The 15,460-nt window shown below is 41.7% G+C and overlaps 1 protein-coding gene across 1 annotated transcript; it reads left to right on the top strand.

Annotated features, from left to right (window-relative positions):
* Positions 1–3,294: 3,294 nt before the first annotated feature.
* Positions 3,295–14,849, top strand: fra10ac1 (FRA10A associated CGG repeat 1). Its single transcript, XM_084141481.1, has 14 exons — positions 3,295–3,382; positions 4,130–4,209; positions 4,328–4,420; positions 4,516–4,561; positions 4,829–4,905; positions 5,025–5,108; positions 5,188–5,272; positions 5,366–5,411; positions 11,986–12,099; positions 12,375–12,417; positions 12,562–12,695; positions 13,898–13,948; positions 14,482–14,569; positions 14,677–14,849. The coding sequence occupies exons 1-14, from the start codon at positions 3,353–3,355 to the stop codon at positions 14,717–14,719; spliced, it is 1,014 nt and encodes a 337-aa protein (XP_083997607.1). The 5' UTR covers positions 3,295–3,352; the 3' UTR covers positions 14,720–14,849.
* Positions 14,850–15,460: the final 611 nt, after the last annotated feature.

Genomic DNA, 15,460 nt, shown 5'->3' with positions numbered 1-15,460 from the left:
AGTAAGTAAAACTGAAAGTGAAAAAAAATGAGATCTCTCTTGCTTCTCCTTCATTTTTAAAGAAATTAATTTGTTCAAAACTGTTCAACTATTGTCTTTCTCTCTCTTTGAGTCAACTACTCACCACATTTTATGCACTGCAGTGCTAGCTAGCTGTAGCTTATGCTTTCAGTACTGGATTCGTTCTCTGATCCTTTAATTGGGTGGACAACATGTCAGTTCATGCTGCAAGAGCTCTGATAGGTTGGAGGACGTCCTCCGGAAGTTGTCATAATTACTATGTAAGTCTATGGAAGGGGGTGAGAACCAAGAGCCTCCTAGGTTTTGTATTGAAGCCAATGTACCAAGAGGAGGACGGAAGCTAGCTGTCCTCCGGCTACACCATGGTGCTACCCTACAGAGTGCTGTTGAGGCTACTGTAGACCTTCATTGCAAAACAGTATGTTTTAATCAATTATTTGGTGACTTGAATATATTTAGTATAGTTTTATCAATATTTTGACATTTTCATTTTTATGAAATTCACTGAGGAGGATGGTCCTCCCCTTCCTCCTCTGAGGAACCTCCTACTACCGGTGGACAATTGGGCAGAAAGTGGTAGAATATGGACTGGGGGAGAGAGAGATAGGGCCGGTAATTGCATTGGGGAACGTTCCTCCGTGGCTGTTTACGAAACCAAGTGCAGATGTGGATATGATATGAGGGTATGAGAGAATGGGATGAGGACGTGAGACTGTGTGTGGAGATATATACAGTCGTGGTCAAAAGTTTTGATCTTCACAAAGTTCGCTGCTTCAGTGTTATGAGATATTTTTGTCAGATGTTACTGTGGTATACTGAAGTATAATTACAAGCATTCCATAAGTATCAAAGGCTTTTATTGACAATTACATTAAGTTTATGCAAAGAGTCAATATTTGCAGTGTTGACCCTTCTTTTTCAAGACCTCTGCAATCCGCCCTGGCATGCTGTCAATTAACTTCTGGGCCACATCCTGACTGATGGCAGCCCATTCTTGCATAATCAATGCTTGGAGTTTGTCAGAATTTGTGGGTTTTTGTTTGTCCACCTGCCTCTTGAGGATCGACCACAAGTTCTCAATGGGATTAAGGTCTGGGGAGTTTCCTGACCATGGACCCAAAATGTTGATGTTTTGTTCCCAGAGCCACTTAGTTATCACTTTTGCCTTATGGCAAGGTGCTCCATCATGCTGGAAAAGGCATTGGTCATCACCAAACTGTTCTTGAATGGTTGGGAGAAGTTGCTTTCGGAGGATGTGTTGGTACCATTCTTTATTCATGGCTGTGTTCTTAGGCAAAATTGTGAGTGAGCCCACTCTCTTGGCTGAGAACCCCACACATGAATGGTCTCATGATGCTTTACTGTTGGCATGACACTGGACTGATGGTAGCGCTCACCTTGTCTTCTCCGGACAAGGTGTTTTCCGGATGCCCCAAACATTCGGAAAGGGGATTCATCAGAGAAAATGACTTTACCCCAGTCCTCAGCAGTCCAATCCCTGTACCTTTTGCAGAATATCAGTCTGTCCCTGATGTTTTTCCTGGAGAGAAGTGGCTTCTTTGCTGCCCTTCTTGACACCAGGCCATCCTCCAAAAGTCTTCGCCTCACTGTACGTGCAGATGCACTCACACCTGCCTGCTGCCATTCCTGAGCAAGCTCTGCACTGGTGGTGCCCTGATCCTGCAACTGAATCAACTTCAACAGATGGTCCTGGCACTTGCTGGACTTTCTTGGGCGCCCTGATGCCTTCTCCTTGAAGTTCTTGATGATCCGATAAATGGTTGATTTAGGTGCAATCTTACTAGCAGCAATATCCTTGCCTGTGAAGCCCTTTTTGTGCAAAGCAATGATGACGGCACGTGTTTCCTTGCAGGTAACCATGGTTAACAGAGGAAGAACAATGATTTCAAGCACCACCCTCCTTTTAAAGCTTCCAGTCTGTTATTCTAACTCAATCAGCATGACAGAGTGATTTCCAGCCTTGTCCTCGTCAACACTCTCACCTGTGTTAACAAGAGAATCACTGACATGATGGCAGCTGGTCCTTTTGTGGCAGGGCTGAAATGCATTGGAAATGTTTTTTGGGGATTAAGTTCATTTTCATGGCAAAGAGGGACTTTGCAATTAATTGCAATTCATCTGCTCACTCTTCATGACATTCTGGAGTATATGCAAATTGACATCATCAAAACTGAGGCAGCAGACTTTGTGAAAATTAGGATTTGTGTCATTCTCAAAACTTTTGACCACGACCGTATACTGTAGATAATCAGATTTATTCGTTTTTAAGGATAAATACAGATGGTTCAAAGGATCCAGTCAGTGGTAGGGTGGGGGCAGGGGTGTATATCCCAGATTTCAATGTTAGTGTATGTAAGCGGTTAACTGATTATGTGTCAGTGTATGCAGCCGAGTTGATGGACATGATTATAGGTTTGAGATTGGTGGAGGAGGTGAAACCACTGAGTGGTGATCTGCTCTGATTCGGCTGCATTGTTGAGTAGTGTGAAGACGGGCAGGTTGGATAGGGGAGACTTGTTTGTGGAGATGATGAGGCTGTTAATGGGATCAGAGAGGATGGGAGTGGTGGTAAGCTTTTGCTGGGTTCCCGCCCATGTGGGTGTGGAGGGGAATGAGAAGGTTTGATGTGGTGGCTAAGAGTGCGGTGAGGAGAGAGGGTGTAGATATTCAGGTCCCGTTTGGGCCGCAGGGTAGTCAAGTCCTTGGTCGGTGCAAAAGGGCTAGATCTTTGGCAAAGGGAGTGGGATGCTAGTAGTAAGGGCAGGCGATTTTATCGTGTGCACTGGTCAGTTAAGGAAGAGGTGGGGAGCATGGGATGTAGGAGAGAGGAAGTTGTGTGGAGTAGACTACGGTTTGGGCACACATGTTTGAATGCCACGTTGTGGATGATAGGAAGACATGGAACAGGGCTGTGTGATGAGTGTTTAGTGGAGGAAACGGAAAGCATGTGTTGATATTTTGTGAACTGTATGACATAGATAGTGAGAGATTGTGTAAATGGGTTAGAGATGTTGGACAGGGTTGGGGTTTGAGTGGTGTAGTGGGGGGAGGAAAGGGGAGGGAAGTGGTAAGTCGCTCTGGATAAGAGCGTCTGCTAAATGACTTAAATGTAAATGTGTCTAGGGCTCTATTTCACTTTCTTAGAGGAACAGGAGTAATGAAGATAATTTAATGTAGGTAGGCTGTGACTGGCCTCACACTCCAGTACAGTAGGTGGCGGTGTATGCACCTTAAAAGTGGGATGCGATCCGCCAATCCGAAGAAGAAGAAGACTTTGTCCATGTAAACAAACCGTAGGCTAATCGTGAGCATGGCGAGAAATATGGACAGTCTCGTAAAGGTAGTTGTATCTCGACTTTATCTTAGGTCAGACAAAAAGGACTACTTTATAGTGTGTTTATACTCGATCCATTTGTTTCATTCATATCTAGCTGTATCTGGACCTAGTCAACAGTCATATGCTGGCTTCAATGCTAACGTTATATGGCTAGCTGCAGGTTACCCATTGTGTGGAACCTCGGAGACAACGCTAGCTAACGTTACTTATATACCTTGCCCTAAAAAAAATGCATATTGTTGCCAGCAATGGCCATGATCAACAGCAAGTAGCTAAAGCTAGCAAGCAAGTTCACTTGTTATTACATTTGGGCGAACGTTAACTCTCTAGCCAGAGTCAAAGTAAAGTGAGAATGCCAATTTCTCCCCAAATGATCAATTCCTTGCTATATGTCAAATGTAGTTACTGATATAAACACAAGGTTGACAAAACAGCATCCGAACCAATTCATCCCCACATCCTGACCTTCGCATTGCAGATGTTGAGATCACTGCAATGCACCCCAGGTGTGATGTTTCCTCCAGTCTGCTGAGATGGCCATTTGATAAAGCTGACCTTACAATGAGTCACACATACTTCCTCTATGCTTCAAAACAATGATTATTTCATTAGCTACCTTTCCCATTTCTGTAGATTTAGCCTACCTATGCTTGATGGCTTAACAATAGGTTATAGGCCTACTATCGTGAGGCCCTAAGAAGCTCTCACAAACTATATGGCATGATGACAGAAATATTACTTTTCTTGCAGGTCCATGGAGGCGGAGGGTATGACTCCGACTTCAGTGATGACGAGGGCCATGGGGAGACGTCTCAACGTGGAGTGAAAAGGTAAGGGCCTGATGACCATATACCAATCTAAGCTCAAATCCAAACAATTAGCCTACTTCAAGATAAACACAGATGAGTAACATTTTTTTATAGTTTTGTCATTAATGTTGACTTGCAGGAAACATGAGGATGATCTACTGCGGAAGCCCTTTCAGAAAGGAAGACACACAAAGGTGGCACATAGGGATGTTGCTACTCATGAATATGACAGGTACAGTAAAAGGTCTCTTTCATAATGAAGCATCGTTGCCTGACGTCAATTATGTTTTCTGTTGGTGACTGCAAGTGTTTTGTGTTCCCACGCAGGGAGGAAGCCAGAAACAGACGTCACCACCTGATATCAATGAATGCTGTATCCTTCTAAATTGACGATATAGAGGTTTCACAAGTAAGAAAACTATAAAAGGTCCCCCGTTGCAAGTTAGAGTGCATTGTGATTAAATATTCATGTTTTGGAGTGTGTAGCTGGCAGAATAGCAGCAAAGTTATCCCTGAATGTGCTTCACCTAGCAACAATGTTCAATATATGTTTAAATTTTTAATTGATGCCACATTAATTCAGTTCCTTCTTTTTATGCATGATTTTATTGTAATTGATTCCCTAACAATTTACCTTCAGTTTGAGAGACATAAAAAGTTTGTCAGTGACTACATATTGTATTATGGAGGGAAGGTGGAGGATCTCAGACGCTCCACGTAAGTTTTGCTTTTGTTTTTAATGTTGCCTAATATGTGGAGTAGAGATCTTCATAATGATACATCTCTGTGTGATATGAAAAAAATACTGACACGTCATTTTTCATTGGAAACCTAAGGGCCAATGATAAATCGGACCTGGACGTGGTGCGTGAAAACCATCGCTTCCTGTGGCGGGATGAGGATGAAGAAGAAATGACATGGTAAGTACTGTTAAACAAAATACTTTTATTTGCCACTGTTTGAAATATTGGTCACCAATAGCTGCTCTTTTATTATCAGGGAGAAAGAACTAGCAAAGAAGTACTATGACAAGCTCTTCAAAGAATACTGTATCGCTGACCTAAGCAGATATAAAGAAAACAAGGTATGTGCTATTTTGATATTTATGTTTATGTAAGTGTGCATACATAGTATTCTATTAGTATTATGTGATTAATGAGGATGACTTTTCCACCAGTTTGGGTTCCGATGGCGCATAGAAAAGGAAGTCGTCTCTGGCAAAGGTAGTTTTTATTCATTTTAAATTCAGAGACATGTATACATTATAAATGTATACATTGATGAAAGTTCTGTTTCTGTTTACTCGTTTGTTGTTTATTCAGTTAATTGCTTATTCAGTTCACCATTAAAATTCCAATATGCAGAGTCAGAGACATACATTTGTACCTATCAACCAACAGCTCTATTCAGAAGTAATTCAGAGCTCTACCACCAGATGGCAATAAAGGTCAAGACATGTTTACTTTGACTCAGCTTTCAGGGGTTGGCAACCCTGTTCTTGTAATACCACAAGGTAGGCACATAAGGTTTTTAGTTTACCTCTTTGGATTTTGACTGGGGAGAGAAGGAGGGTGAAATGTAGCCAACCACTAAGATTAGTCAGTAAGCTTAGTTGGTGAGTTGATTTGTATGAGAAAAGATACTAACTAGATTAGCGAAGTCTCCACTCCCCTAAATGGAAACTCTCATTATGTTGAAAATAATCACCAGAGAAATGTCTTTCTCAAAACAAATAGATGTATGTCTGCCATTGATGCTTTCAAATAAATCTCTGTCTTCCCTGGTACTCAGGAAGTAACTACACAAATAGAGTAGCCATTCAATTATCCACTTGTAAATTATTTTAAAAAGCTTTGTGGGTGATAGAAAGTATAAATAGAATAGGTTATTGGGACATGCTACGAGGTGAGAGCACTCAGACACTTGAAGTAATGCATTGAACAGAATGATCTATTCTTGCCACTCTGAGAAAGCTGAATAAGCCAATATGCTGTACCAGATTAAGTCACTAGCTAATCCTGCCCTTGTATTTTGATTTACTGCTGTTCTGTAGGCAGTGGCACAGGATTAAAAGGCTGACTCAGATCATCAAAGTTCACAGCCGATGCTCTGTACTATCATTCCCTCCAATAGGATACAATGACCAATCCATGACCTCGAATCAGATCATCTACATGTGTAAGAGTACGTCAGAGGGCAGTCATGTTCTCTCTCTGGCCAATGGTAGTCATACTCTAGTTTCATGCTATCCCTGTGTCACAGGTCAAGTTGCTTTGGGTTAGGTAAAGTATTGATCTAATCATGTGTAATGAACGTTAGTTACCCGTTTTGGCCAGCAACAACACTTTCTTACTATATACAAGGTTTTATAGCAAGCCTTTTACAGCTGTTGTTTTTCCAAAGGGGTCATAAGCCTTTTTTCACCCTCTATACAGCATGGCATTCATTTGATAAGAAAAGGACCAGATGCTTTTGTTAGAAGGACCGGCTTTCCTTAGGCTTATGTCTCGGTCTTCTCCTCTCTGGTGGCTGTTCTCGTGTCTGCCGCAGGAGCGCTAGGGCCCCTAACACTCTTACCGTCTGAGTCTTAGCGTACTGTTTACATGCCATCTGTCTTTCTATATCTTCTGAACCAAGCATGTGGGCTTAGCTAAGACCACGTCTGTCCATCCCCATATGGCAGTGGTGTGTCTGCCTAATTTAGCATGTGACAATGTGTGCTCCTTGAAACCTAGTTGACACTTCAACAATGTGGCAACGATTCAACAATGTGTATCCTAACTCAACACTGTTGCCAACCAAGCTGGTGTTTGGAGAATCCCCAGTCTGAAGTACGTAGGGCCTACGTCATGATGAGACAGGAGTGTAAACTGTAGAATCTGTCGAGACTGAATGGGATAATGAGCAGCAGTAGTTCCGGTCTCTGGGTTTTCGTCTCTGGTTATTTGGCTGTGTCAGGATTGGGTTTGGCTGAGAGTTTCCTTTTTGCAAGGGCGGAGACTTCGCAAACCAGAACTCTCCATTTCTAACATGTATAGACCCAGAACTTAATCAGGCAACTGACCAAATTACGCAAGATTTTAGTTCTGGGTTAGCCGAGATTAGTACACATGTAAAGATGTATTGACCAAGCAAGGTCTGTAGTTAACCTTTCGACATGTCTGTCTGCAATCAATTTGTAATTCCATGAGTTGGATACTTTCTGTTCAAAGGTCACAGACATGTAAACAGTAAATGTAGTCAAATATTCTAATCAGTTTGTTATTTTGCTCACTTTGAAACAATATATATCTTTCAACATTGTAACGTAGACGCAGGGAGTCAGGAAGCAGGTGCAGATGGTGAGTTTAATAATAACGAACATGGAGAGTACAAAACGAGAGAAGCGTCTGGACATGAAAACTGAACCAATACTGCCCGAAGAGCGATGCTAGGGGGTGCTAGATAAAGGGGAAGTAATCAGGGTAGTGATGAAGTCCAGGTGTGCCTCACGAGGTGCAGGTGTGCGTAATGAGGGTTGCCAGGTGAGCGTCATGATGGGTTGCCAGGACCGGTGGTTAGTAAACCGTCGAGCGCCGGAGCGGGGGAGCGGGAGTAGACGTGACAAATATGCTTTTTCTTATCGGGCAGACCCCCAATTCTGAGCGTTAGGCCACTTAATCATGGTTGCCTCAAGTTCAACATAGCATCAGCATTGGCTTTTATAAACAATATTTGTGAAATTATTTATGACATAATCATAATTTATCTCTATTATGGCGAGAATAGCTCTCAAACTCTAGGTGGCATTCTGCCTTCTCCCTACCGTTTTCAGTGGGTAGCTTAGCCCACGACTGTATGCTGTAGCCAGCCTTTCACATTTTGAAAGGTTTTAGACTATGCTGCAGTCCACCTTTTCGGAGAGGAAAATAACTATTCTGTGATCACAAAAAATAGGTTGCCTAGGTCCATGTAACCATCAACATCTGATGCCGTGAGTGCACCCTGCTGGTCAAAGGCGAGCGATTAACTCTTTATGTTAATCACTCATGTGAACTACAATTCAGAAGCTGTGTTTTAACGTTTAGAAACGTCAGTAATCATTGCTTACGATACGGCTTTCGAAACATATGGCCCTTATCTTTCATCAGCGAGAAAGAATCCTTCAAATAAAAAAGATACACTTACTGAAGCAGTTTTGCACAGATCATACAGCTATGGTTGCCTCCATCCGACAAAACTACACTTCCTCTACAACTCCCGAGTTACGCTTAGACACAGGGGTTTGGCGCATGCTAGATGGCTAATTAGCACAGGTGGTTGCCTCTGTCTTCTGTCTGTGTTCCGTAAACAAGCCCTGTAACGTGGAGATAGGGTCGTGTGGGAACACTAACCCTAACCCTATAAAGGTGTGTATCAATTTCACTTTTTGTTTTTTGAAAATGATTTCTCACTGTGATGAAAGATAAGGTCCTTATGCTTCCAAAACCGTACCGTAAGCGATGCGTGTTAATGTTCATACAGAGCGTCGAGGCTCTTAACAAAACTCCCCCGTACAGAAGACGCCTTCGTCCAATGATTCTTATGTGTAATGTAATGGAACTGAGAGTCATGATCAAGGGCTAGTTTTGGAACAGTTGTTGGTGAAACTTTACCACATGTTTTGGAAAGTCAAACAGCAAAGAAGCCAGCTACAGTTTGTCCAAACTGGAAGGACACAGAGACCCAAGCCATGGATCCATTCCAGTGAAGTCATACACTGTATGTCTAAGAAGGGACCTCTCCCTAGAGAGTAACTCACTTTTCATTGCTTAACATGCTTTATAATCACAGCTACCAGTCGTTCCACGAAAGTAGTGTATTTTGGGTAGTGTAAAGAAAGAAGAAAAATTTACGTTTATTTCACCTAATTATAATATTATGTCATAAAGAGCACATGTTCCACTTCATAGAAAACATGTTTTCTTATCTCAAAAGGTCAAAATAAGAACAATGCCAATTAAAGTAACAGGAAAAGTGGCAATTAAAGATTCAGGGTCGACTGTAACAGGGTTGATGATTTTATCTTAAGGGGAAATGGAAGCATGTTGTGTGCAACAGGGAGGGGCAATTGAAAGCAAGCTTAATAAAACAAAACAAACATTCTAGTCCATCTATTTATGGGTAACAGGGTTGAAGTGTAATGTTCAACACTCAGTTTTCTACCACAAAACACCAGAAAATGACCAAAAATATTAGAAAGCTCACCTGCTTTTACACTGTGATTTGAATATTAGATGTTCAATGTTTTTGCTATTAAAACGAGAGTTCAGTTCACGTAACAGGGTTGACCTTAAAATGTGGGACAAACGTAAATGAATCACTGATCATATGAAATAAATATTAATCTTCAGAAATGACTTAGTCAAAGCAACGACATAGGGCAAAACTAGGGCTTTACAATGATGGTGAAAACTTGGAGAAATGATGGGGTTAAGTGGGTTAAAATCTTCCTAGAAGTAAAAAAAAACATGACGTGGAACATTTCAAAATGCAGATTTCTTGACACTTCAGTAAGTCTGTGTTCATATAAAAAATGTGATGTATTAAATGTTCCATGTGGTTTGTATAAAAGGTCACTTCATTTAATATAACAGGATTTTAAAAGTCAATATTAGTGCACAACACTTAAAATATCAAAGGGACGCTGTTCTTGGAACGACTCGCCAACATCCGAGAGAATGGAGCCCTGTCTGGCAGATAAGGGGTTAATTAGCCTGCACGTACAGCTCATGGCATGTAGCCAGCTCCAGCGGCCTAAAGTCACATTGACACTGTCTCTCTAGAAGGGACCTCTAACTCTAGTTGCTTATGCTTTTCCATTGGTACGTATAATCACAGCTGTCAGCATCAGAGAGAATGGGCTCTCTTCTGGCAGATAAGGTGGTAATTAGCCTGCATGTGAAGAAGGCAGCTCATGACATGTTGCCAGCTCCAGCAGCCTGGGGTCAGGTGAGGCCCAAGGACTCCTAAACAGCAGGATGACAAGGAAAAAGGGCAGACCAGGCAGTACTGACTGCTCATGACACACTTTTCCTCCTGGGCAATCTGGAGGATCCATCATTAAGCCTGCTAAAGATAAACCCAAGCTGTTGATGGTCAGTCGGGGTTAAGGCATGGCCACTGGCCAGCCCTCCTGCTTCATGCTTCCTGCTGCAGGGGGAGAGGAGTACAAGGAGCCCTGATGGTGTAAAATAAGATTAGACCGCAGCAGTAGGAACGTCGGCAGGTCAACCACAAGCCTTGACTGTTGGTAGGAAGGGAGGTCTTATTCATACCGCTTGACTTATTACACATTTTCTTGTGTTACAGCCCAACTACACACAATACCGCATAAGGGAAAACATGTTTTTAGAAATCTTTGAAAATGAAATAGATATATCTAATTGACATAAGCATGAACCAGGTTTTCCTCTAGGATTTTGCATGTGCTTAGCTCCATTCAGTTAATTTTTTATCCTGAAAAACACCCCAGTCCTTAACGATTACAAGCATACCCATAACATGATGCAGCCACCACTATGCTTGAAAATATGTAGAGAGGCACTCAGTAATGTGTTGTATTGGATTTGCCCCAAACAACAGAAAGTTAATTGCTTTGCCACATTCTTTGCAGTATTTCTTTAGTGCTTTGTTGCAAACAGGATGCATGTTTTGGAATATTTTTTATTCTGTACAGGCTTCCTTCTTTTCACTCTGTCAATTATGTTAGTATTGTGGAGTTACTACAATGTCCTATCACAGCCATTAAACTCTGTAACTGTTTTAAAGTCACCATTGGCCTCATGGTGTAACCCCTGAGAGGTTTCCTTCCTCTCCGGCAACTGAGTTAGGAAGGACGCCTGTATCTTTGTAGTGACTGGGTGTATTGATACACCATCCAAAGTGTAATTAATAACTTCACCATGCTCAAAGGGATATTCAATGTCTGATTTTTCCAATAGGTGCCTTTCTTTGTGAGGGATTGGAAAACCTCCCTGGTGTTTGTGGTTGAATCTGTGTTTGATATTCCCTGCTCGACTGAGGGACCTTACAGATAATTGTATGTTGGGGTACAGAGATGAGGTAGTCATTCAAAAATCATGTTAAACGCTATTATTGAACAGAGTCCGTGCAATTTATTACGTGACTTGTTAAGCACATTTTTACTCCTAAACTTATATAGGATTGCCATAACAAAGGGGTTGAATACGTATTGACTCAATACATTTCAGCTTTTAATTTGTTATTCATTTGTAAAAATCTCAACAAACATAATTCCACTTTGACATTTTGGGGTATTGTGTGTAGGCCAGTGACAAAAAAACTAAACACAGCAAAATGTGGGAAAAAGTCAAGGGGTGTGAATACTTTCTGAAGGCACTGTAGAGATACAGCCATGTTTATGCACCTTTCCTCCAATTGAGAGCTAATTTGGCTTGATTAGTAGTGACCTATGTGATAATGAACTGCACAGGTGAACACACCCTTGTTGAGCTTTACATTGGCATTTCTCGCATTGTTTTCAGACTATCCTATGTGCATAATGTGCCTTAAAATAGGTATAATACTGGGTGACTTCATATACTTGAAAATATTTTCCCCCCAGTCTGTTCTCTTCAATGAAACCTGCCCAGATGCAGGTTTCTGAGGGTTTGCAAAAACCTGCAGAATGCAGGTAGTCATGAGAGTACATTGAGTAATAATCTGTATAGTGTAAAAACATTGTCTCTCTATTGCTCTACTCTGTGTGGTATGGAAATGCAGTTGAATCCTGTTTCTATTGTATTGACACTGTAGGCCAGTTTCTGTGTGGGAACAAGCGCTGTGAGAAGGAGGATGGCCTGAAGAGCTGGGAGGTGAACTTTGCCTATGTGGAGCAGGGAGAGAAGAGAAACGCACTGGTCAAACTCAGTAAGAGCTCTGTTGTTTACTGGCCATCTAAGCTAGGGCTGGGACTTTAATCCTCGCTCCAGTATTATGGTGAAGCAAATCACATTCGGAAAGCCAGAAGAATAACTCCCTTCTCTCATTGTGAACCCTGAGGAAACACCGACATGCGAAATAAACATAGTTTACTTAAAAGCAAAAGTAAATGTAGCGATATCAAGCAGTCTGTCACAATGATAATTTCCTATATATCCTCTATTCCAATTGTTTGCCATACTAACAGAGATGGTATTTTCTAGGACTCTGCCCCGAGTGCTCCTTCAAACTCAACTATCATCACAAGTAAGTTGAATCTCTAATTGTTCCTTGTCAGTTTATCGTCATCATCTATTGAACACATGGGGTTTCTGGCCCCTTTTTGCACTGTCAAAATGTCACAGTTAATGTTTGACAATTGGCAGAATTTAAACAAATGACTTTTTTCAGGAGAAAGGAGGTGATCGCCAAGAGAAAAATACCAAAGTCGTCTGAGGAAAATCAAGTTGAGCCACAGTCAAAAAGATCCAGGAAAGGCTCCAAGAAACACAAAAGCAAAAACAAACATAAAAGGAGGCACAAAGGCAAGACTCCACCGTTTCATATCTTTGTACAACTATGGCTATAGGTAGACAAAAATAACAGGCCATGGTGATACAATTAAAAGTGCTGAAGGTGTTTGTACTAATGTCTTGATGGTGTAATAATACAAAATTTTAGAAACATTAGCATTTGCCGACTCACACCCCATGAAAAACTTGCACTGAGTATACCAAACATTAGGAACACCTTCCTAATATTAAGTTTGCCCTTAGAACAGCCTCAATTCGTCGGGGCATGGACTCTACAAGGTGTCGAAAGCGTTCCACAGGTATGCTGGCCCATGTTGACTCCAATGCTTCCCACAGTTGTCAAGTTGGCTGGATTACCTTTGGGTGATGGACCATTCTTGATACACATGGGAAACTGTTGAGCGTGAAAAACACAGCAACTTTGCAGTTCTTGGCACAAACCGGTGTGCCTGGCACCTACTACCATAGCCCGTTCAAAGGCACTTAAGTATTTTGTCTTGCCCGTTCACCCTCAGAATGGCCCCCATATACACAATCCATGTCACATCTGTCTCAAGGCTTAAAAATCCTTGTTTAACCTGTCTCCTCCCCTTTATCTACACTGATTGAAGTGGATTTAGCAAGTGACATCAATATGGGATCATAGCTTTCACCTGGATTCACCTGGTCAGTTTATATGTCATGGAAAGAGCAGGTGTTATTGTTTTGTACACTCTGTGTATAGGCCTACTACGGTGTTGAGATATTAGGGCAATTCCACGGAAACAGTGACACTGAGACTCAGATTTTTCACTTTAAAATGTATGTCAAACAAAAACCAATGATTGCAAAGTTAAACAAACCATACAACTTTATGCACAAGGGCTACTTTCATCTGCACTGTTCTTAAAGTAAATTTGTTTTTGTAAAGTTTTCAGTGGAAATTGTTAAAAGTAGTCCTTATGAATAGAGTTGTATGGTTTGTTTAACTTTGCAATCATTGGTTTTTGTTTGACATTTTAAAGTGAAAAATCGGACTCTGTCACTCTTACTGTGGAATTGCCCATTACATAATAGCTGACTGAAAAAAAAAAATCGCAACACTTTCTGCTTGTTAATGACCCTTCAACGGTCATGTTGCTTTTTGTTGTTGCCAATGTCAGCTGCACATAGTTGGCTGTCCAAGTTAAACTGACTGATCCCTTCCTGTGTTCCCCCTCTCTCTCCCCCTGCAGACCGCTCCTCCCCCAGTAACTCTGAGGACGACTCCCAGGATTCAGACAAAGGTACCGTTCATTCTCACTCTCCACTTCCCTACCAAGTCAAGCAGTCTATTATTTCGGGGCAGGCAGACCGGACTGGCCCTAGTGTCCACATCCATTACAGGTGCCTTTAAATACCTTTTAAAATGTGTGCAAGCTTGGCCCTAAAGCCTCAGGGGAGTAATCTCTGCAGAAAGTCAGACAATGGTCATGCTTTCATTGCGGCTTCAATCTGTTCACGCTGTCAGCTGCACTTGAAGTTTGGGCCTGCTTACCCTTGGTTGTCGGTTTAACATAAATAAAAGCAGTCATTGCACACGAAGGCCAAACTCCAAGGCGCAGACCAAGGGCCATACTCTTCTAAGTTTAAGTCGGACATGACTCTTCTGACCCTCTTCAAACCTTAAGCGCTGTACCTATTTTCTATGTGCTGCAGCAATCCCTCAGTTGAAGCTTATGTGTTTGTTTATGAAAGCATTATGATTGAATGTAATGCATGAAAATCTCTCCATGAATAACATTTTTCTGATTTATATTGTCTCCTTCCTGCCCTGTAGCAGAGGGAGAACACAGTGAGGAGCCAGATGGCCTGTCGGAGGCAGACCACTGGAAAGGCCCAGCCCCCACCATGGAGGAGAAGTCCAGGTGAGCTTAGCACTCCCACATTAGCTCATCCTTACAATGTCCTGTTAGGCCTTTGGCCACTAATACCAGCCATTTAAACTCTGATCGGACTATTTTCTGTCTTCCAGGGAGGAGGAGTTTGACGAGTACTTTGAGGACATGTTTCTTTGACCACCCTGGCCTTGGGTTTCTGCCAGCAAGAGTCTACGTGTTCGGACATTGATGTAATTGATTTGGGATTAGACGTTGTCCTCGTTGAATATTTGAGTTTATCTGAAGCTAAATAAAATCGCTATTTTTTTTTAACCGGAGCTTAATTTCATTAGAACTGAAATAGACTACAATATGCTTAAAGTGCCATGTAAAACCACTAAGAACTCCCAAGAAAGATCCATCTCCGAAGAAAACTAGAGGAAGGAAAACATTAAACCATGGTAGTAGAGAGAGACCAAATAAAAGCCAAGGCATTGGAAAGTGCATGTATTAACACATCATTAAAGTTCCTCCTGTAGGGTTATAGTTAACCAATGTTCTGTCTATAGGGTTATAGATGTCCAAACCATATGAACCAATGTTACTGAGTTCCTCAGATGCTGTAACACTAGGATTAGGAAGCTGTGAATTATGACCAAAGTGGCTCGGTGTGCTCTTTTCGCCAGGAAATTCAGTTGTGTGTCGCTTGCCCAGGGATTAGACACATTGGCTTGAATCTTCAGTAATTACTCTCTCTTCTTTCTGAAGGAGTCCACAGGTACACTGAGTTAACGCATGATAACCGTCCTTGCAGGTTAAAGAGGAAGTCAATCATAGTACCTATTCTACTATATTCTACTCAATGTTTCTCTGTGCCAATAAATATGCCCTACTACCCAATTAAAGAGTTCGGATCTCATATCACAATACTGTAGGCCT

Source organism: Coregonus lavaretus (assembly GCF_964263955.1).
Source record: "Coregonus lavaretus genome assembly, chromosome: 25".
In the NCBI taxonomy this organism is placed as follows: domain Eukaryota; kingdom Metazoa; phylum Chordata; class Actinopteri; order Salmoniformes; family Salmonidae; genus Coregonus; species Coregonus lavaretus.
This window is presented reverse-complemented; position numbering and strand designations above follow the sequence as displayed.

Coding starts and splice junctions, on each gene's coding strand:
- fra10ac1 (XM_084141481.1), top strand. CDS start 3,353: ATGGCGAGAAATATGGACAGTCTCGTAAAG. Junction 12,100..12,374: donor AAACGCACTGGTCAAACTCA/GTAAGAGCTCTG, acceptor GGTATTTTCTAG/GACTCTGCCCCGAGTGCTCC. Junction 12,696..13,897: donor ACATAAAAGGAGGCACAAAG/GCAAGACTCCAC, acceptor CTCCCCCTGCAG/ACCGCTCCTCCCCCAGTAAC.